Source organism: Diprion similis, chromosome 3 (genome assembly GCF_021155765.1).
Source record: "Diprion similis isolate iyDipSimi1 chromosome 3, iyDipSimi1.1, whole genome shotgun sequence".
In the NCBI taxonomy this organism is placed as follows: Eukaryota; Metazoa; Arthropoda; class Insecta; order Hymenoptera; family Diprionidae; genus Diprion; species Diprion similis.
The window spans coordinates 1,906,272-1,929,352 of NC_060107.1; the positions used below are offsets into that span (position 1 = coordinate 1,906,272).

Below are 23,081 nucleotides of genomic sequence, written 5' to 3' on the forward strand. Positions count from 1 at the left end.
TATTTTGCACTGTTTTGTCTAATTTTGACTGGGCTACCCTGTAAATTGGTTCCAAATAAATGAATAAAAACCTTTTCCGAAGCACAGGTCTCTATCTCAACCCTGAACTCTTGAGCAAGGCTCGTGAAGTTTGCCATTTAAAATACACAAGTTTTTACTTAATTTTCAGTAAATATTTTTAAGATATTTTACCACGGGATTAAGAATTTACAAAAAATCTGAAATTGAAGGAGATTTTTATTTATTTAAAATCGATTTGAGGAGTCACCATTGTAAAAATTCGAAAATAGTTAAAGTAAGGATCACCCTTATGTGTACCTACGGAAAATTGAAACTTGTAACTCATCTTTGACCCTGTGTTCTTTCATATTGATTGCAGTAAAACGAATTAAATTATACTGTTTGAATTTAGAAAACAAATTATATACAGTGAAAAGAATCTTTCATCTATTTCAATTTCGAACAAACTCACTTCTTTCACGCCAAAACGATATTCACAATCTCATATCCACGTATAAATAGTAACAAATATAATTCATGTATTTACAATTATTATTAACATTATCATCAATATCATTATTCACTATCTTGATATGTATACAACTTCGCTCAAAATTCTATTCATTCAAATTTTGTCCAATTATTCTGAGTTTTAACAGTGGACGTATTGAACGAAGCAGCTGTACTAGTTTCTTGAAGTGTGTGATTACACGATGTAGTCATTGCGGAAGACGCGCCGTTGGCTAGATTAAATTTATTGAAATCAAGACCATACTCCTGAAGTAAGTCAAGATCTTCTCTAGCTTTATGCTGAGGTAAAAAATATGGATATAAAGGATTTGTCAGACCTTCTCCCATCTGTGGAAGATGCAATGACTGAGTCATTTGTTTGGCGCTGTTACTCTTTACAGACTTTGATAAAAGTGGGTCAAACTCATCGTCGCTATTCGTTGAATCTAGTCTGATTAAATCATGGGGCTCTGGTGTATCCTGAAACGTAATATTGACGATAAACATTTTTTATTTTCTGCAACTGGGTAAATTAATTCGTTATTGCATTATCTTCATAAGCGTACTTATGAATAATATCAGCTATTTACGTAAACTTTCAAATCTTACAGATATATTGAATAAGTATATAATTTACACACACACACACGAACTTTTTCACAATAAAATAAAAAAAATAAGGCTGCGAAAGCATTGGACCTTGTGTAATTTGTTGTTTTTAATTGTTCTTTATCTCTGTTTATGTTTTCACTGGATTACAGATGAAATTGTATGCATTTTCGATCAGTAATCGATAGAAAAAGATGAGTGCAATTCATGTCAATATAGCCACGAGCATAATCGATTGTATTATGAAAAAAAATAACGGCATAAATTTACTATGGGATCTATGAACATTGAATGCTAATAAGATGATACAAAGTGACAAACACACTAATTTTACTTGCAAGTGCAAATCAAATATTCAATCTAGCAATTTTCAATGGTGTTCTTGATATTTCAGGCTTCTCAATAAACACAAAGAGTAGAGTATTTTATTCTGCAACGCGAGTTTTAAACAGATTTTTTTCTTGAATTCGTTACCAATTGTGAATCGATACCTAAAATTAAATCAATTGTAGAAAGCTTGGAACGATTAAGAAGCCTGATGTATAAAAGCAAAATGATAGGTTTTATCTCACCTAATAATAGTGGTCAATGGATAAAAATAAGTAGTGCAGAAAATAATAATAACTTTCTATATACTATAAATCGATTAAGATAATGACATGATTCATGTTTACCTTAGCCTGTGCAGAGTAATGCTGATTATTTAATGGAGGGAGTGGTTGAATGCTGGTCGGACTCGGCTTTAGGCTGATGGGATGAATTAACAATGGGTTCTGTGGGTGGAAAGGGTTCAGTATTTGGCTTGTGTCAAATGGATCATCGGCAATTAATTGCGAGTTAGGATCTGCAATATTCAAATTAGCATCCAATAGATTATTAAACCAAGAAATCCGTAACGAAGATTGATGTTCTCGATCGAAAGAATTATCCGAATCTTGCACGCTGAGTACGTCAGTCTTCAAATTTTCTGTAGTTTTGTTTTGGTCATTGTTATGTTCCACCAAAGTCTGAGTATGAGATATACTTTTGTTGACAAACGGATTGGTGGGATTGACAAATTCGTGCGAACCGCGAGTCGATTTTTCCACACGATTGTTTGTTTTCGAACTGTTGGTCGCCCGATCTTCGATTCCAAGTGAAGCAAATGGAATACTGTCCGAATTTTTCAAACTGAATAAAGATCTGATCGAAGACGGACTTGACGAGTCAATTCCGTTAATGTTAGAACTGCTATTAGTAGTCGAAGAATCGGAAATATCTAGCAGGGTATCACTAGTTACAGAAATCAATGGCGTGCCAGGTTCTAGCAGCTTGTGATTTGTTGTGCATTGAGCGTTGGAACTAGTCGAGGATGATTCTAAGGTGGAGGAAGAGAAGGAATCTGAAGTACGGGAGGGATCGTAAATGTCTGTGGCAATGGAAGTGTCGGAAGGAAGAGGGCCGTGCCGCAAGCGCCCACTCCATGCAGACCTCAAGCTGTCTAAACTGCGCACTGGCTTCAACTGAAAGTTTATGCACATCACACTCACTTCCATCCATATGCAGTGCTCATTATTATTGCTATTATTATTATTGAAGAAGAAAATTCAAGTGGGATTCAATTTTAGAATCAAGTCTCTCTGACTGATTGGTTTCTCATTTCATACGAAACAATAAATAAGTGCGTTGTTATTTGAGATAGTCTTGATGAAAAATCAACATTCATGGTGTACATGTAATAAATTAAAAATAAAAAACAATAAATAGTGCTGTAAAAAACGTACTAGCATCGACGGGTTGTGATTATTAAGCTTGCACGATCACACCGGCCAAAAGGCCAAAAAAGTTAAGACACTTCAGGGAATGCACAAAAGAGAATACGAGGACAAAGTCGGTGTGACTGTGCAGCTTTAATTCAATCTTGTGGTACATACAACATGCTTTAAAATTTGTTATATCTATAAATGTTAATGTTGTGCTATTGCGGTGAGCGAAAAATGAACGTCGTTCAAACCATTCATCAGAGAAATCAGCAGCGCAAACAAGCTATAGTCAGACAATATGGACGATACTAATATATTAAACATTTTTAAAAAATGACGGTACACTAGCACACACAAAAAATGGAAGCATACACATAAACGAGGAAAGATAGAGCGAGAGAGAGAGAGAGAGAGTAATGATAGTTTTTCTGTAGTTTTACATCGTTAATCGTTAAAATAAATACGTTCTTAACTTCCAAACACGTTAAATCGAACATTGGACAAGAACAATAGAACAAAAGTGCTTCCGTTTTTCTTCATTTTTCCTTGTCACCAAAAAATTGGAAGATATAACATGATCTGCAGCAGGGTTTATAAAATATTGTTTGAAATTTACCAAATGCGGAATAAATATTCCAATTATCGAGACACTGTACTTTTAAGATATTAATTTAAAAAATCTGTGATTGCAAACTCACCGTTCTATCGACAGGCGGAGTATTAGGATATATAACATCTCGAAGTTCGTTCATCAGATCTATGTCTAGCCTTTCAACCGGATAATCTGTTTCCTCGGGTGAACTGGGACTCAATGGAGAGTATCGCTTCCTGCTGTAATAGAAGCATTCTCTAGCATAAAATTTCGTCAAAGATCTCCTAAATTGATCAATTTCATTTTAAACGAGAAAAAATTATCTTTGATTTTTATTGTGTGATGATTTTAAAGCTTACCTTGTGTCGGGTACAGCAGCGTTTCGGAATCGAAGCTCTTTTCGATAGCTAGTAGTTGCTGTGTAAGCGGCAGCTGGTTTCGAAGGAGACGCAAATGTAACAGGCCTTCTATCCAACGTAGGAGAACTCGGGGCTGACCTGGGCTGTTGGTATCTCATGCCACTTTCTTGTCTATTCGTTCGACCTGAAAGTAAATTTGAAGTTACTGTAAATTGAGTGGAGCACTTTTCAACTGATAATTGCGGACAATTACCTTTCCAGCGCAAGCCTTTGTACGCTGTTTTCATGTCTTTACCCTTCTCCTTGACCTGTGTAAGTGAGATAAAATAGTTGGATTAACTAATAATGACATGTGTAGCGATCACAGCCTAAGCTCGATATTTAGATATGTATCAGTGAAGTAATTTAATCCAGAAATTACATTGCTGTTTAGTAGTAATAATTAAACAACTTCTGATTATTATACATATTTTTTCACACTTCTAACTTACCGATTTAACAGCTGATTTGACTGCAGGATTGGCCTGAAAAAATTAAAAGCTCTGAACAGTGAGCAGACGAAAAAAACCACACACATCACGCAACCTTTAACCGATGATTTCCGATGGAACCATGACGTTGAATTTTATGCTGCTAATTAAATTTTTTGAACACCGGACGAAAACAACAAAGAGGAATCAAATAATGATACTATCGAAACATTTATAATTCAAGCTTCACTAAAACCACAAGCGAGGGGTGAAATTTGAAAGAATGTAAATGTTTATAAGTGAAAAGGCAAGTAAAACAAAAGCATTACTGAACTGCAATTCCTTTACCTCGACAGAGTAATGTACAAATAAAATAAAAACAGAAGTTTAAAAATACAGAGATAGCTGACCTTATCTTTGACACTCCGAAAAAATGCAGAACCTTCCTTGCGCATCGCGTACGACCATTCGCGATACTGCTGTCGGAATTTACTGCCAGATTTTTCCGAATAATTAAGAGCTTCCATTTCAAATTCGTCAGAGAAACCAAGACCGGAATTGAGCATGTGTAAACGTTCTTCTATAAACTGAGAAGGCAAAACGTCAATTTGAGTTTGAAACAAAGCTTTCAGACTGAATGGAATCCGTTAATAACGACAATGCTCACTTGTTGAAATATTTGTAATTCCAGCATTTTACGAAGAAAGGGTTGCATTGACGAAGGCCGGCTGTCTACGAAGGCCTTCTCATCAAACGTAATACGTTCCCCTTGCTGGAGAGTTAGAGCCTCTCTGTAACCAGCCGTCAATTGAACTAATGCGCGTAGGAATGCCCTTGACACTCCATCACCAAGCAAGGCAGCTCTGTTACGTAGTGCTCTTCTGAGATTAATTATCTGAGTAACAATAAAATGATCTATATTACCTGAACTAATAAGTTGTTAATTTCCATAGCATAGCATAGGTATGCGTGTAAGTCCGTATCATTCTCTGTAAGTGTAAGATTAATCAAACAGCCTTACCACATCTTGAGGCAAGGACTCCAGATCGTCAAACGGGGATTGAATAGTGTTGTTGTCTGCATCAAGGATCACTACTTCACCCAAATCGCTTTGACGTACTCTCTAAAATTGTTTTTTGTTTTAATAAACACAATATTTTTAGTGTCGAAAAATAATGCGAGTATAAAAGTTTGCCTTGAAACTTTATCAATATTGACGTATGCCAGGCTTGGTAATATTATGCGTTGACATTGTACCGCCAAGGCCACATGTCCGTCAATTTTTAGTTTCTGGTTTATCTCTGAAATATCATTTGAAATTGAATCGTGACCAGATAATTGATTCAGTATAAATTTCGGTTTCATTTTTTGTAAAACAAGCAAGAATAATCAGAGATAAATAGATATTGTTAACAGAATGACTGATTCTTCTTCACCCCTCTAATTTTGGATCGCACTCAAATTTATTACAGTAAAAATTGTATGATACTTACTAAACGTATCTCCTTTTTTTTTATGTTTTTTTTTTTTTTATTCGTTTCGTTTTCATGAAAATAAATAAGTTACATTTAATACAGATTCGCTTTTACGGGAAAAAAGTTGCGTACGTTTTTCATTGAGTTCGTATCTGATATCAAGTTTCAGGTGAAGTTGTGTAATAAATTAGATAAGTGCTACTTGCGTTACACAAAACATGTCTGTATAATTTATCACATCTCCTGACGTAAATACCGATGCAATAAATGCTAATGAAAAATTTTCAATGATCAACGTTCGTTGGAGTTAAAATTTTTATAATACCTCAAGTATAGGCGCTGGCACGCCGATGAGAAAAGGCATCGGAGCTAGCAAATAATCCATCAGGGCCAATGGCAAAACGGGAATATATATGTGCTGCCAAATCATAGGGTAGATCAGGGCATTGCAAGCTTGAACACAAGCGCTCAGTCTTGACAACTTTTTCGAAGTAAATATAATACGTCTTTCGTACAGCATGGAGGCGAACACTATCATCATATTGTGCGAATCAATGGCGCTATAATACTCAGTCAAATTTCTCTGAAATATAAATAACGTCAATGTATTTGTCTAGTAAAAATAATAGTAGTAACAAAAGTTTTAGACAATATATGCTCACGTTTTCCGGAATACTAGGCAACTGAAATTGTTTTGGGCTTTGACAGACGAATACCTAAGGAAAATTACAAGTCTTACTATTGACTGAGGTTTTTATATTCGGTAAAAAATAACCAATTATTTTCAATTATTCTCACTTACAACACTAGGATCTGGAAGAGGAATGGTAAGCGAAGCTCCGGGAGAAGGAACACCCTTGCTATAAACATCTTGAAGGAATTTCCAAAGATCTCCATCTTTGCCGCTTGCAGTTATGGTGGCAATATGATTTAACAATCTGGGGAAGAAAAGAAAGAATTTGCGATTATTACATGGTCAGAATAAATTATGCAAAACAAATATTGATAAATGCATATAAAATGTGTTTATCGAATATCAGGGAAAATCTGACGATGAAAATGTTTTGACTCAACTTACTTATAGAAGATTTCATGCCAAGGTAAGGCACTCAAAATTACTAACGCCGTTTCGGTCTTTGGATCGTGTCGACAGAATCCAAACGTCCATTTTGAATCGATACTCGTCAATACGAATGAAAAGTGCTGCACAAGTACGCTGAAATAATGGTTTTTACACAAATTACATTCATTTCTTTAGAGTTTGAGTATAAAATGAAAGGAAACAATATTCAATGTGTAACAGAATAATATCTTACTTTTCGAAACTACAAGGGTACGCAAATTTAGGAACAGATTTAAGTATTTCTTCTTCGGAAAAAGATTCCGGGAACCTCTGTAGTAGCCAGGGATCTTTGTCCGCAACAGGGGCAGCGACTTCGCAGAAACACTCGAACAGGTGTCGCACATTTTCTCTAGAGAAACAAAGCACCATCAAATAAATTGAATTGAGATTAAAGAATTCCTGTTCAACAGTTCAGAAGAAGGGTTATGTTTAGATTGCTGCCGTCGTCTCAAACACACTTTCTTTTCTTCTTCCGGAGAATATTTACCAATACAAACAAGATTACATGAACATTTAAGGAGGTGGAAAGAGGAAAAAAATTATTAGACGTATCGCTGATGTATATATATAGATATACATATATATATATATATATATAGACTTTCAGGGATGCTTTGAAAGGATTTTTTTTTCAACTTTCTAAACGTGTGGACAGTGAAAATTTAACGTACTCGATAAAACCTTGATGGAAAATTGCATCATTCTTTATTCTATGCATGTAATTAATATGAGGAGTACTTTGGAGTAGTTGAATAATCAAAGAGACGGCCGGAAGGAAATAGATATACGTAGAACAATGTTAATACCTCAATCTGGATCCCATTATGCAGTTTTTGAGAGAAAAATGTGTTCAGTATGAATATTTGACACGTATTTGTGAGAGCATTGCGCTACATTATATAAATTAATCATAAACTTCACAGTGAACTATTTACGATTATCACAACCGCACTCCAGTTTCATTTTCTGACATTTCACTCACGTCGCACGACTAGCCTATCTGAGTCAGACGTCAAAGACAGTGTATTATCCGTATATTATCAGACTTTTATTGTCAATGAAAATATACGCGATGGAGATCGTCGCTCCAACCCACATTTATCAAATACCATGGATTAGTCATCATTCTTAGAGATGAAAATAGACATATTTTTTTTTTACTCTGATCTGCTTTACCTACAGAGACGTAAGACCCTGGTTCCTCTTGACCGACCGGAAGCTCGATTGCCGCGAAAAATAACGCCAATTTACAGTTACGTCCGCCTATAGTTGACCCACCAGAGTTTCTTTTTTGAGAATCATAATGAATATCTCGATGCGTCCCTGATTAATGAGAAAATTCCGGAACGAGACGTTAGAAATTATAGGCGGATAAAATAACACAACCTTCGAAAAAATGTTCACCTTTGTGATGCCACCGTGCAGATGGCGCCAGCATGGAATGACGCGTCAGCGAGAGAAGGAAGGGGAAGTCGAGAAGGCGTCTTGTTGAATTGCCTTCGGTGTTTGTGTCTCTGCGAGACGACGGCAGCCATTACGATTACAGGACGAGCATCGGAGTGCATTGGAGTTCCGAGGAGTCATCGTCCGAGGATTTCGTTGCGGCTGGGAATTGATCGTTAGTTAAAATCTGTTTAAAACCTCTCCAACGGCGTTCAGCGTACAATAATTCGCCGTTTTTTCGTTGTAAGTTGCAATTTTCGGTGAGTTTGACTCGTGATAGTACGAGCCTCTGTTTACTCAAAAAAGCCGTTCAGCGTAACGTCCGAGCTTTCCTTGCTTCCGATCATCGGACAAGCGCCCGCCATCACCGAACGAACGCCATTCAGCTACATTTTCTGCGTAGAAATTATAATAAAATTACCCTTATTCAACAGAGGCTTGAATCGTCCGCCATCCTGACTCAAACTTCGTATTACATGAATAATAATTAATCTTTTGTCTTATTTTAACAATAACCGTTATTATTCAGCCTTGAGCCAACATCTGTTTTCGAGCCATTAAAATAATACTAATAATAATTTCTTATCTCGATATCTGTCCATTACAAAGTCACACGTAACTAGCTTGACACCGTTGTGAAAATCTGATTTATCAAAACTATCTAACCTCGATTCCGATAGGTATCTAATATATGATAAAACCGAAAACATCTGCCTTTTCGCTCTTGGTATAACCTGATTTGGCATAATCTGTTGTTAATAATTAGGAATTCGTTTTTGCGACATAACAGATCTCGACGTACAGTGTGGAAAAAATCATGTGTGTTCCAGGGCCTTAGGCGGTTCAGTGTGTGTTAGGTGGTTAAGGAGCAGGTACAGCCGTCGTCAAAACATCAGGAGTGTATCGTGTCAATGACGTGACGTGACGTGACGTGAATCATCGCAGTTGACCACTGCAGTTGTTGCTGCTACTCCGCTGTTGCTGCTGCTGCTTCTTTTCTGCTCGCTACGTTTCATTGCCCTCTTCCGCTGATGGGCCGTTTGATGTGGTTGGTCCTCTTTGTTCTCAGCAACAACAACCACACAACTTCTTAGCGTTCATCGCGATACCTTTTAGCTGCCCGAGGATTACGTCCAAGGAAGAGAGTATTACAGTGAAGAAGAGTATTCTGTGAGAAGGTAACACCTCCATTAGTAATGTAATAAAATTTAGTATATTTATTGGGAGTCGGCGTCTTGTAATTTACCAATCGTTTTTTTTTTTTTTTCTTTTTTCTTGTCACTATATATTTTTACTCATTCGTTATACTGGGATTATTACTTTCGTATACTACCAAAATTCCTACAATACCCATCTTTTCTTCTTCTTCTTCTTATTCTTCTTCGACACGACCAAAATCTTCCCCCAAGTTTGGGAATTCGCACACGTTCGATACCTTATCGACCCCTTAATTAAGACAGGTAAGTATGTGTTGGGTAAGGGCACAGTTGTAAAAAAATATCAAAATGCTACGAGCGAGCACCATTAACAACGATGAATTTAGAAAATTTCATCATTGAATTACTTCCCCTGATGCGATACGACCAGGTAGCTTACCATCGTTTACTTTATTGTTGTTTTTTTTGTTCCTTCAGTCGAATCAATGTAATACGAAACGTCTTTCTTCTCCAACCCATGCACTTTGGTCATTGATCAACTTCCTTATCTTTATCCTAATGCCCAGAAATAATTTATCACAAAATGGTTTTGTCCACACAAAAAGGCACCTTCGTTTCAGTCCGTAAGAATTAATCACTTCCGATATAGAAAAGAAAAGAAGAAATCTTTTCTAGCTGCGTATACCTTGAGGTTGAGTTATTAGCATTCTTGTTAAGTCGAAACATCATCTTACCGTTCAGACGCTTGCGCTGTTTAGACGTCGATTTTACTCAGATATGGGTTTTATTTCATCGAGTCGTGAATACAAGTATTGACTTACATTACTGCACAAGTAACTACATTCTTAGAGGGACGTTGATAATGAATGGATAAATTTAAACGTCTTGAAGTGACAAAATAACCAAAATAAAATTATCCTTAAACTTATCTTATTTCGAAGTTTATTTCCAGTGTTCTGAGAATGCGCATGAAAAGAATATTAATGAACAGACTCTAAATCTGAATGGATTGAACTGATAATGGCTACAATAAATTTAATTTCTGCCCGCAGTAAACATGAAATCTACGAATTAAAGAGACTGGGTCTTAAACATTTGTAAAATATATTGTATAATCAATCGAACTAACTAATACACCGATCATTGTCTAAAACAGCAGTTACATGCTTTTCTAAACTATGAAGAAGCTTCGGTAAATATGAACGTGGAATATTATTCCAATGAGATTCTCACGCATGGAAGAGTATGTAAAGGATATAAAATCTGTTATTAATCGTGAAGGGAAATTGATCAGAAAAATAAAGTAAAAATTATAACTGAAAGAAATTATTTTAGAAGGATTCAAAATGTGAGTAATACAACGTATGTAAAAGAAGCTATTCCAAATCAGTGTAACAAAACTATAACTTGAAGACCATGCAGTGAACTTGACGAGTATAAACTGATAAGAGTTAATAATTAAAAATGGTTACTTGAGTTAATAATTATAAGCAACTATTTAGATATTCTATTGAATATCAGCTTGATTATCTATATTCGTCACCCAGAGAATGCAAAACTGTGAGGAGATTTTAACAGGAATTTCTGTGTTCCTCAGTTTGATTAGAAAAGTTATTATTTACAATCACCGAGATATCGTTCAATGCCAACCTGCACCTGGTGGTATCTGATCGTCTTGAAGCCAGCGTGGATACTCTTTTTAGCGGTGAACGATCGTTGGAGAAATTCAAGTCGGTTGACGTATATTATTTCTAATTTTCATTAAAAATTGCTGTACTGCGTACTTTATTACTAGATTTTTTTTTATTTATTTCTTCTTTACCTTTTCATACCTCTGGAATTTGTGATACTGAATGAATATTTTCTAATTCAAAGATTGCGAAGCTTTGAGGATTTTTACAAAATCAACGAAAGCGGTGACGTTATGAGACATAGTGCAGGAATTTACAGTCGTTGGAAGTTTTGTTTCCCAAAACCCTCGATTACTCAAATGAAACTTGTCCAATTAACTTGTAACATAATTGAAAAAATAACCGTTTCAAAACATATGCGTCGTATCCAACCGTAAACTTTTTAAATTCCAACGAGACCGAAATTAGAAAGGTAGAAAAAAGTAATACGATAATATTTCAATAGGATTTCTACAGCTTCTTGAAATTCTTCGGGAAAAAAAAGGTGAAAAGTCATCGCGTTATCAAATCATTGGTGGTCTGCTGCGAACTGGCTCGAACAACGCTCTAAGCTGACTACAACGTTGTGCTCGGAAGACGATTCTCGCCCTGCTGATTCACCCTTTTTCAGTAGATAACTTCGTTGGCAGCTTCTAGTCTTGTGACATGTAATCGCAGTCTTCTACTCGAACGATGCATTGGAACAGTGAACTGAACGAGGTGATCGCTTCGATGATTAAATGAAAAATGTTGGAAATGCCTTGCTGCGGCTGCTCCATGACAAGTACGTCTTACCGTTACTGATTTCACTGCACACAATGGTAATTCTTTTAAGGTTCTAAGCGATCATTACTTTTTTTTTTCTATAACACTTCCTCAGCATTTCTTCTTCGCATGGAACATGATTATAGCAGTTACGAAGACATCGTCGAATTGTTACTATAAAAAAATTGTTTTTTTTTTTTGCTTTTTATAACGCGTTTAAACCGAATAAAAGGTGACTTGCAAAATAGCATTCAGCTGAACTTTGCCTTTTACTTACTTTGTAACAAAAGTGCAATCTTCTTATTTTGACTATTGAAATTCTTGCTCGCCAGTCAATTTAAGGTAACGCTTAACTTCTCACCAACGACAACCATCGTAAAATGGAAATTTTGGTTTGTTGACATTGAAGTGAACAATTGGAATTTTTCCTCACGGAATGAATTGATGAAAGGTGGCTAAAATATGTATACCAATCCGAGGATTGAAGTTAAACTGGTATAATTGAACACGGCAACGTTCAGTCTGAAACGAGTATTCATCGAAAAGACCAATATTCAACGACAAGAAATTTTAAAATGATTCTAAACTGAGCGTATTAACTTCAGCAATGAAGATATACTAACAATACTCCGTTGAGAATAAAAATAAAAAAAGAGAAAGAAAGAAAGAAAGAAAGAATAAAAACATTAAACACGAATTCTATGCCTTATAATGCTGTTATAAAAAATTATCCATTTATTCTTTTATTATCATAAGACTTAAACCACAATTTAGAGGATGGAGGAAATAGGAGCAAAAGTCGATAATTGCGAGTTCATTCATGCTGCAAAAAAATTAGCGACGTCTACGAAATTCTCTCATCTCCAAAGCTACTTCAAGCGTTTATCTTAATCGATAAAAGTTCTTTAAAAGACGGTTCGTTGTTGCGTTATCCTTGTATTTTTGACCCAGGTTGCTTACTTTTAATATCTCTCTACGTTTATGACTACTACATAGTAAAGTAGAAATTTTTAGTATCGAATTGTTCATCGCACAGTCAGTCGGTGCTAGGATCTTAATATCTAATTGTGAAAACTTGTCAAAGAATACCAAATGACGAATGCGCGTTGCCCCGAACTCCGTTAAAAGGTAATAAATTTTTTCTCCTCATGAAAAACCTCGAACTCAACACAGGATAAGAGAGTCGAGACACGATGCATATAGTGCGAAGCCCCGGAAGTTAAGGAGAAACCGATCCGGTGATTCCTGTTCATCGACTTGGTCCTCGTGTTGAAAAGATACGTCGTGGACTTCTCAACGGTGACTGGGAAGTCTGAATTGACGGTCCATCGATCGCCGGATATAGAAATTAGCTCGTTTCAAGACTAACTTTGCTTAGTGAGCATCGAGAGAAGAAGAACGCAGAATAACATAATGACACCTTAAATCCATAAATCATGCGAATATTTTTTCTGATAATTTCCTTATACTATGTGGTACTTAATATCTACATCGTCAATAGTTTTTTTTTTTTTTTCTACAGACAACTAAATTTCACCCGACTGGATAGTAATGTGCGATTATTTCAAGCTGCACGAAAAATGATACTTTCTACCCCGCTGCGTCGCGTGTAATGATGATGGGATACGTTAAAAATCAACGAACATGCGAGGATTCGCGCACTCAATCATCCCCTTCAATTCCAGGCATTTATAAATGGGTACACATCTACGCATAGATGAGTTATGCCGAAAGAATAATCCAATAGAATTGCCCTGCTTGCTAGAGCAACCGAAAGACACTGCGGAGCCTGGTGCATCAGTGTGCGATTCCTTCGTCTACCTGCATCTACATCTTTGTGTCAATTATCGATACTCGACATGTCTTCAATGTTATCCGCTTGCTCCTGATGGAACTTCTTTTTGGAATGTCGAATGGTAATCTTAGTCTTGTTTCGATATATACGTAGAATGGAGAGCGTTTATTGACGTGAGTTCCTGAACTCTGATTGCCCCCCAACCCCAACCCCCACCCCCTATCAAGTTCTTTTGCAGAATATTACCTCAATATTACATATATGAACTGTTGAGTGATCCAATCTCTCCATGTTCAACAAGCTGTTCAGCCTTATAGTTATAACAATCGTTATAAAATATTTGACACAAATGTCGACGAGGAGTGAGTCTGTGACTTTTCTACTATACCAAGAATTATTGGGTGTCTGAGAACATTATTTACTGTTTGGATTTGGGTCACTTGTTGTTTCGGTAAAATTTAACTTAACGTCACGTTTGTTATTTATTTCAGATTATTTACCGTCGTAGTATATTTTACTAACGTTCTTTACTTCGATAACTCTAGCGTGCGTAAGCGTGTGTGTGTGTGTGATGAAAAAATACCGCCAGATAATCAGGATCGCCATAAAAATTGGAGATTTGGAAAAGCTGAAGACTTTTTTATAGTATAAAAGAAAAAGGACTGAGAAATTACCTCACCGTGAAAATATCCCCCAAAAACCTCAACTTGGAAGTCAATTCATACCCTTAACTTTTTTCTATTACGGGAATTTAGCGATATCTACGAGCTGGGGGTACGAATTTACCCCCAAATTGAGGTTTTTTATTTCGTAAGCAATGTCTGAGAAATATATCTGCAAGCAGGTCATGCTCTGCTGATATTTGCATGAAAATTCTATGATAGTTCAACCGGCACACCGAGATTCAGGCTCCATCAAAGTGAAGGCAGAAGGAAGACTTGGTGGTACTAATCATAGAACTTGAACTTGAATGTAGAAGACTTTTATGTCATAAGTATATGTCGCCATGAAAAAAACACCTGATATTCTGTTTTAGAAAAACAAGAAAACTCGAAGAATCTAAATCTAATATTTTGTGGCCATCCTGAATGAACGTTTGTTGGTATATACATTTCAATTTTGTAGCTGAAGAGACTTCATTGAAGGTGATTAAAGGATTAAATTTGTACGTAAAGTATTGAGGATAGTTGCAAATTGGAAGAACTTTCGTCCAAGGAATATTCCAAATTTGATTCCACGCGCTGGCGCCGACAGGCACGTATTTCATGCGGACATTAAATGAATCCTCATTAATTCATGTTGATTCGTATGTGACTGTGAACCGACGAGATACCAAATCCGGTATAAATCGGCAGTATAAAATCTCGTTGCTCGTAACAACAATGAAACCAACATCTTCGCGTTGTATATTGGGAGTTATTTACTCCTGAATCGTGTCCTGAATAGAATCGACAACCGTCGTTAGATCTGTGGGGAAGTGCCAACGTCTTACCGATAATAGATTTCGCCTCAACTCGTTAACATAACATTTGTCCAAGAATTGAAGTGTACCATTATCTCATCCACCCATGATTTGACTCACAATGAGCCGAGGGAGTGTCGTCACGATGCTGATAAAAGCCGAAGAATCTCTCTCTCCCTCTCTCTCTCCTGGAGTTGGAGGTCTACATTTTGAAAACATTTAAAACAAGAGCAGTACGTTTGTGGTTTACGGCGATAATATTATATTGTGTAAGAAGGAAGCAAACTCGGTCTTTTCGAGCGTAAATTTGCTTCCTTATTGCACACGATTATTCATATACAACAAGAGTATGTTACGCTTTTTTTTCACCAAGAACTACATTGAGGTTAGGTTCGCGTAATTTCGGCGCATGCGCGGAGTACAGAAAATAACAGTTTCAACTCCTACGACTTAAAAGTGGTCTTTTCAGTACCCCGCGCATGCGCATTCGCAGACTTACTCGACCGTTATAGAAACGAGTACTTTGTGTACAGAAAACACGAATGGATACGATTTTTTGACGAGATCTGAGGTTTACGGTAGGAGTCGAAGGCGAGTGCTCTAACTCGCGAATGAAAAAACTTCATCCGCACAAGTCTCGATCCGACGAAGTCGCGATTTGAGGTTAGAGCACTAAAAAAATATATCCACTGTATATAATACGTAAACGGCGAAATTTTCATCGTATATTTTAATCCAGATATTCTTCAGACGCACAAATTCAACGCTATACGGTTATTTTCTCATTTGAGAAAACTCTTCGGCATAAGCTCGAGGCTGCTATAAAAAAAAAAAAAAAAATTTATCCGGAGATCTCGATTAATAATTATATTCATTTTCACCAGGCCTGTGGCAAGACTTCGAAAGTTATCATGAGCACCCGAGTTGGGGTATCACACATGAAATGTATAAGTTGGCATACTTATCGAAGACGCCCTCGTTTCTTTCCTCGTGTTATAAAATTCTTACACTTGCGTGGTAAGACTATTCTCATTACACTTGCGTAAGGCCTCGTTTCCGACTGTTATCGTGTATGATAATAGTTTATGACACTTCATTTACTCAGCGCCAACCATCAGAAATTGTGCTAAGAATTTTACCCTCTCCAAGCTCATCGTCAGCTTCATATATACGTTCTTCAAGGAAATCACTTCCATTCTACAGCTTTTATTCTTGTTGCGACTGTTCAAATATGTTTTGCAGCTTATTCTGCAATTATATCTTGCAGCTCTTCAGTGAGTCTTGCGTATCGTATTGTGAACGGATCTAAAAAAAAAAAAAACTGAAACAAAAAGGAGAGGAATGACGGTGGCGATTAGGAAGAGAGAGGTCGCAGGTCGGAGAGGCTACTATTCATCGCAACTTCCTGATATTCGTTCATGAGAATTTTCCTTCTCTTCGATTCAACAACTTTCAGAACTCTTAAATTGGACAATAATTAAGCTTCACGCTATCTACTCTGATATAACTCGACTGATACATAAAAACAAAAAACAAAAAACAAAAAAAAAAAAAAAAAAACCTACAGCGAAAATGATTATAACGAGAAAAAATAAATAACAGATTACGTTAATATGAATCCAATAATTAAATCCAAATGATCTTCACTGGCACTTTTTTCAACTTAATATTATATTAACACAATCCCCCTCCCCTCAAACCGTTCATAATTAGTCGACACAGGTTGAGACGATGGATCGATCTGCACGAAAAGAAAACTTGTTATATTATTCGATTATAATATTACATGATGTGGTGATGGAATTATATAGAGCCTATGTACCTTCGATATTTGTCGCAGCATTAAAAATGATTTACGACGGTCATCGGGATAGTCGATACGTACGGTCGAGGTCGTCAACTTTTTGCATACGATAAAGATGGAATTATTGCGTCACCCGTTACGTTACGCTGGATTTTCATCAACAGCAACGCTTTCAATGTGCTTGCGCTTTACGCCGAAAACTATTATGTTCTACTGAAATGATGATTAGTCGAAAATCGGACGTTATTAAATTTCCGTTATTTGGGTACAACACGGTATAAGCATTTTAAGACGAATTATTTTCTACGAAGGGTTATTCGTGTAATTAATTATTTACTTCTACGAAACTCAGCTTCGAAATATTTATGAGGTTCTATAAAATTTCGAGCTAGCGACAAAATAACTTGCAATATTTTTTTTTTTTTCAATTTAAATATGAACGTTTTAAAAAAAATTCTTTCAGGAAATTAATGAAAGAACGAAAATCTACGTATAGAATGAATTTTGATAATTTTTTAACGTTTTTCTTGTTTGTTGTCATGATTCACAAAATTTTCCTTCCTTCCCGCGCGAACTATGCCGCCGATATTTCTCGGCGATGTTGGCTCTTTCCCAAAATAAGAGGCTGAAGCCTAATTCTAAAATTAACAAACCACTAGGTTTATGTTTTGAAATCAGTATACGTCGAACACAATTCATTTCAGCTTATATTACGAGGGCACTCGAATTTTAACGATCTCTCTATTGGACATTTTTTAATGCCCAGATTTAGGTATGACGAAGTGACCATGGAGTTTCACAAGACAATGCTAATTCTAAAGCCATTCGAGATGTGGCAATCACTCAACTTAAATTTAGAATTTTTCCAAACTCTCATTTCAAGCCTTTCACATATTTGATTCGCCACGTTTGAAAGATGATGTAACAATGGTTGGATTGACTTTTAAAGTTATCACTCACGGTTGAAAAAGCTTACGTGTTTTTTTTTTGTTTTCATTTTCTTATATGTTGTGTTGTTAATTCCACAATCACCTCGTCGACGAAACTAGAGCGAGAACGAGGAAATATGATGAAAAAATAAATAAAATTACGAAAGTGGAAAATGAAACATTTAAAAAACGAAAAATATCTCTTTCATTTGTTACAGATTGATTATAAATAGTGCGAAAATGAGCGTAATAATCAGACTACAGAATCTTGCGTGGTCCGCAAACGCGCTGGATATACGCCAGTTTTTCCGAGGCTTAAGCATCCCCGAAGGCGGGGTCCACATCGTCGGCGGCGAATTAGGAGATGCTTTCATAGCTTTCAGGTATAATTGAACAGAGAAGTCTATTCGATACCATATCGTTTCACAGTTATACTGGAAATCGTCCGTTGCGTGAAGACTGACCTCTTGTTTAAAAAAAAGTTACGCAGAATCAAAATTAATTGTAAATTTTTCGGAGAAAAAAAATAATACATTAAGGCGTTGCACGCAGTCAGGAGGACGAAAAATAGGAATTTTTCAACGATTTTTCACAAAGAGACGCTTCAATTTATTATTGTAAAAAATTTTATACATATCAGGGTAACAAATGCGTATAACCCCTTAAGATGCATTCCGAATTATTCTTCAATGCTGCATTGGAAAAAAATTCCCTCCGGAAGGTATTAAACGTAGAAAAACAGATTCACAAGGTTAAATGTAACTAAGCGAAAGAAATAATAAATCTCGTCTGTTGTAACGCTCTTCTAATTGAGTATAAACAAGTTGTAAAAACATGGAGTTAAAAAAACGGGGTCAGTCCGTGTTTCATACAGTCGATTTCCTGGTACAAAGTAAATATCTAAACAATCTTTTGAAGTTGGGATGAGACGAGGAGGAGGAGAGAGTTCATCTCTGTGAAAATATTGTCTTAACCGTTACTCCTGATTCACAGTACCGATGAAGATGCGCGTCAGGCGATGATGAGCGACGGTGGTAAGATAAAAGAGATGAAGATAAAACTGCTGCTGAGCTCCCGCACCGAGATGCAAAAAGTCATCGAGGCCGCCCGCCAGCAGACGATATCGTTGCAGACCTTCATGCAGAGCACGCCGATCGCTGTGGTCCCTGCCGTACCGGCCAAGCCGGAAAACGCGCCGATCGAGAAGAAGGAAAAAGACAAGGATCACAAAGAAAAGGAGCGGGATCTCGATCCCGAGTCGACGAAAGATCGGGGCAAAGACAAGCGAGAGAGATCTCGATCCCGGGACCGATCGCGGTCCCGCGACAGGGATCGGGACCGGGACAGGCGGGACCGGGATCGAGGCAGGGATCGCCGGCGCAGAGACAGAAGCAGGTCGCGGGACAGGGACCGAGATCGTAGAGACCGGAGGAGGAGGAGGGACAGATCGCGATCGCGGGATCGAACGAGGTCGCGGGATCGGGACGGGAAACGATCCTCGGGTGCGGACCGACGCAACAAGGATTCGAACGACGAGGATCAAGCGAACGACGTCGTGTGCGTAGGCCAGTTTCCGAACAAGGATAACAACAAAACCGGGGTCATTTCCGGACCCGTAGCGCTCTCCGTTACCGCTGGTGGCAAAAAGCCGTCGATAGCCGAAAACGGGATCTGGGAGGTGCCACCTCAGGCCCACATTCAGGCCCCTATACTGGCCCCTGGTATCCTTGGCGCCGGCGTCGCCGCTCTCCCCAGTGATCCCTCTGGTGATCAGCGCTCCCTCTCATTCGCCGCGGCGCCGATCCTCGCCTCCCAGCAGCAGATCATCCAGCCGAATCAGTTCGGCATCAACGGATTGAACGGCGTCGGTAGTATGATACAGCCTCATTCACAGGGCATGGCTCACTCCATGGGCATGACCGGTATTGGCCAAGGAATATCTCCCGGCCCCATGCCCAGTTTGAGCCCAGCGGCGGTTGGGGCGATCGGGGTTAGCCCGAGAGGCGGGAGGGACATGTGGTCCCAGAACGAGGCCGTTCACGGCCGGATGGATCAGGGCAGATATCCGCCCCGGGGGTCTGGCGGTAGCGGCGGGTCCTATGGGCCCCAGGAGTCGAGGATGTACAGCGGAAATGGCGGTGGGAGTCCCAATTCTATGCAGTATCAGCCGGGTATGAGGCAGCCGAATATGCCGGGTGGCGGGTCGGGTAGCAATCCGTTTTTAAGCAAGATGCAGGAACTGGACAGCAGGCGAAACCCGAACGCGTTTCAGACCAATTGTTACGGTGGTTACGACAACGGACAACAGCACGACAGGCAGCAGCAAATGGGCGGTAGGAACAACCGCGGGTATCATGGATCGGCGGAAAACGTAGTGAAACCGGCGATAACCGGCAACTGTGTCGAGATTCGCAACATGCCTTTGGCTGCCGGTTACGGCGACGTAAGGCACGCCTTCCCCGGGATCTACATTAGGAAGGATGGTTTGAAGTTGATCAACGACAACCATGGGAATCGCGTAGGCATTGCTTACGTCAAGTTCGGCAAGGCTGAGGGTAAGGATTTGGCTTTAAGTGTACAGAGGTACGTTAGAGGATCGGAAGTCGAGGTGCTTCCTCTGGACGAAGTGATATTCGACAAGGCCGTTGACTCCTACGTACCCGAGCTCAAGGAGAAGAGCAGGGATCATGGTTTGGAGCAGACTGGCGGTACCAAGGAAAACGATCCCAGATCTTCGACCTGCGTCGTTGTCTCGGACCTTCCGGCGTTCGCGAAAGAGATCGACATAGCGAAATTGTTCCACGATTCTAAGATAAACAATTTGTTCATGATGATGGCTAAGGAGACTTCGACACCCCAGCTCGTCGCTTACGTGCAATTTTCACGTGTCGAAGAGGCGAAGGCTGCGATATCGCAGCCGTTAAAAATCGGTATGAAACCTGTGACGGTGGCGACTGTTACGGAGGAGAAATTCGTCCAGATGAAACGGGAGGCGGAAATAAACTCTACGGTTGCACCGAACACCGAGGCCGTTACCATGTCGGACTGCGTGATAATGCGGGGATTGCCATTCCAGACGATAGATCGAGACGTGCTCGACTTCTTCTCGGACATCGGTATCGTGCCGCACAGAATTCACATGATGCTTAATCAGAACGGCAAACCGGCCGGCGAGTGTTTCTGCGAGTTCGACACGAGCCAGGAGGCGATAAGAGCTACGGCCAAGAACGGTCTTCCCCTTGGAAAAAATACACCCACCGTAGAACTCGTCTCGAGGACGACGATGATGGAGACCCTGGGTCTCGCCGATTCTCAGTACCTTCAGGACAACCAGCATTACGGGAACGCTTCCATGCAACAGGACCAGCGAGGCAGGTACCCAGCGTCCATGCCGCCCCACATGGGCAGGTATGGAAACGCCGGTTACCCCCCTCGAGGTCCTCCTGGCATGATGGGGGGTATGGGGGGGATGCCTCGTCACATGGGGTACGGTGGCCGGCATCCACCCCTCGAGTACGTCGAAGGCTTCGGTAAACCCGGGTGCGTGTTGTCTCTCGAGAACGTACCCTTCAAGGCAGACATCGACGAGATCATCGACTTCTTTGGTGACTTTGACGTCAAGCGTGAAAACGTCATACGACGGTACAACGACAAGGGAATGCCGACCGGCGACGCTCGCGTCGCTTTTTGCTCACCCGGCGAGGCTCAACGCGCTCTTCGCGAATTGAGACATTGCAAAATGCGCGATCGTACGATATTTATGAAAATTGCATGAGTCTACTCGTTCGATTAGCAGCATACATGTTTACTGCTATCACCGGGAGATATGATTATGGTAGAAATTAATTTCGTTTTATACTGACTTAAATTTATCAAATTTGTGTTTTTCTTTTATCTTTTCTTTTCTTTACTTTTTCTTTTTTTCTTCTTTATTCTCAGTTATATACATCCATGTCATTTTTGCATTGCATACAATGTAGCGTTAAACGCGAGGTATTTAATTCTATACCGAATTACAGACTGAAACACTCGATAGAACCGTGATGTCGTATGTAGAAGAGTCGCGATATATATACATATATTTATATGTATACATATGTACATACACACACGAAACTCTTATCGACGATTAAACCATCTTTTCTTTTTCTTTTCAACCGACGGTATACACACCGTATAGTTGAGCGAATAATTGAGTTGCAAATATGGCGTAAATGTCGACGCCAGTTTTAGGACGGGTTTTAATAATTTTTAAGTTGATTTCAATGCTGCATAACGTAAGAGTATGTGTATATTATTTTTCCGAACACTCGCTGGCAACTTATAGGAATATTTTCTGCATTATTCATCTTTGAATTTTCTTTCTCGATTATTAGATCTGAAGCATTGAAATTTGATTTGTACGACAATCTTGATGCATAGACAAAATCGCGATAATTTGTAAAACGTTTTTGACAATTGAAGAAAATTGTTGGATGAAATGCAGCGAATCGAATAGCGTTAACGAGTTTATAAAATATGAAAATTAAAAACCTGTAAAATCTCTCAATATATTATCACAGACATAGAAATATTGTACCAAATCACAGTGATCGCGTAAATTGATTATCATGGCCTAGTTTATCAGGAATAAAACAAAAATAGTAGCTAATAAAACGAATTCTGATAACACAGAATGTAAAAAGAAGCATTAAAGTTCAGAATATAATGTGTGGTACGGAGCTCTGATAAACTTGACACGTAATTCTTACAATATATTTATACTTCGTAGAGTGTTTTTAGTTGATTTTTTTTTTTTTTTTCTCCTAAATAAGTAAGAAAATGAAAAACTCATTGACAAAAGATGAACTGTATAAATTATAGAGAAGAGGAGGAGCGAGCGCGTTATTACCGTCGTATCGGTAAATCTGTTTAGCTGTAAATATAGACATAATATTAGAAAGACTTTGTTTTTTAGAAGTTTAATTTAAATATGGTGATTACTAGTATGGCTGGAAACTTTATGGGACACATATAGGCAGAGTATTTTTTATTCTCAATGCGATACGGACGCAATGCGAAGAACTATAAGTATGTGGATTGTCTTGGATGAATGTGTGGAAGCTAAGCGTTATACATAGCACGTATATAGCTTTGAATGTGAAAGTCGTAAATCTATTGTGTGCATCATATTATT

General features: G+C 38.4%; 2 protein-coding genes across 6 annotated transcripts; one reads left to right on the forward strand and one right to left on the reverse strand.

The window, feature by feature from the left end:
- Nucleotides 1-388: 388 nt before the first annotated feature.
- LOC124404867 (DENN domain-containing protein 1A) lies at nt 389-7,961 on the reverse strand. 3 transcript variants are annotated; one of them, XM_046879328.1, is made up of 15 exons: nt 7,687-7,961; nt 7,074-7,229; nt 6,836-6,973; nt 6,560-6,695; nt 6,420-6,473; nt 6,083-6,340; nt 5,304-5,405; nt 4,950-5,177; nt 4,693-4,869; nt 4,304-4,336; nt 4,066-4,120; nt 3,813-3,996; nt 3,560-3,692; nt 1,794-2,621; nt 389-990 (listed from the first exon to the last, which is right to left on the reverse strand). In XM_046879328.1, the coding sequence occupies exons 1-15, from the start codon at nt 7,701-7,703 to the stop codon at nt 622-624; spliced, it is 2,868 nt and encodes a 955-aa protein (XP_046735284.1). In that variant the 5' UTR covers nt 7,704-7,961; the 3' UTR covers nt 389-621. The 3 variants fall into 3 exon arrangements, with proteins under 3 accessions (XP_046735284.1, XP_046735285.1, XP_046735286.1); XM_046879329.1 differs by lacking the exon at nt 4,304-4,336; XM_046879330.1 differs by lacking the exon at nt 1,794-2,621 and having other exon boundaries at nt 7,687-7,959.
- A 429-nt stretch (nt 7,962-8,390) lies between these two features.
- LOC124404866 lies at nt 8,391-21,975 on the forward strand. 3 transcript variants are annotated; one of them, XM_046879327.1, is made up of 4 exons: nt 8,391-8,498; nt 9,154-9,501; nt 18,124-18,288; nt 18,899-21,975. In XM_046879327.1, exons 3-4 carry the CDS (start codon nt 18,146-18,148, stop codon nt 21,678-21,680), a joined length of 2,925 nt encoding a protein of 974 aa, XP_046735283.1. In that variant the 5' UTR covers nt 8,391-8,498; nt 9,154-9,501; nt 18,124-18,145; the 3' UTR covers nt 21,681-21,975. The 3 variants fall into 3 exon arrangements, with proteins under 3 accessions (XP_046735283.1, XP_046735281.1, XP_046735282.1); XM_046879325.1 differs by having other exon boundaries at nt 8,398-8,566; XM_046879326.1 differs by having other exon boundaries at nt 8,407-8,583.
- The last annotated feature ends 1,106 nt before the right edge of the window (nt 21,976-23,081 follow it).

Bases quoted from the DNA above. Each gene is read 5' to 3' on its own strand.
- LOC124404867 (XM_046879328.1), bottom strand. The intron at 6,474-6,559 runs GTAAGTGAGAAT...AATTTTCCTTAG, and splicing joins CTCTTCCAGATCCTAGTGTT to GTATTCGTCTGTCAAAGCCC. The intron at 6,341-6,419 runs GTGAGCATATAT...TTTATATTTCAG, and splicing joins TGCCTAGTATTCCGGAAAAC to AGAAATTTGACTGAGTATTA.
- LOC124404866 (XM_046879327.1), top strand. From the start codon at position 18,146: ATGAGCGTAATAATCAGACTACAGAATCTTGCGTGGTCCGCAAACGCG. The intron at 18,289-18,898 runs GTATAATTGAAC...CCTGATTCACAG, and splicing joins GATGCTTTCATAGCTTTCAG to TACCGATGAAGATGCGCGTC.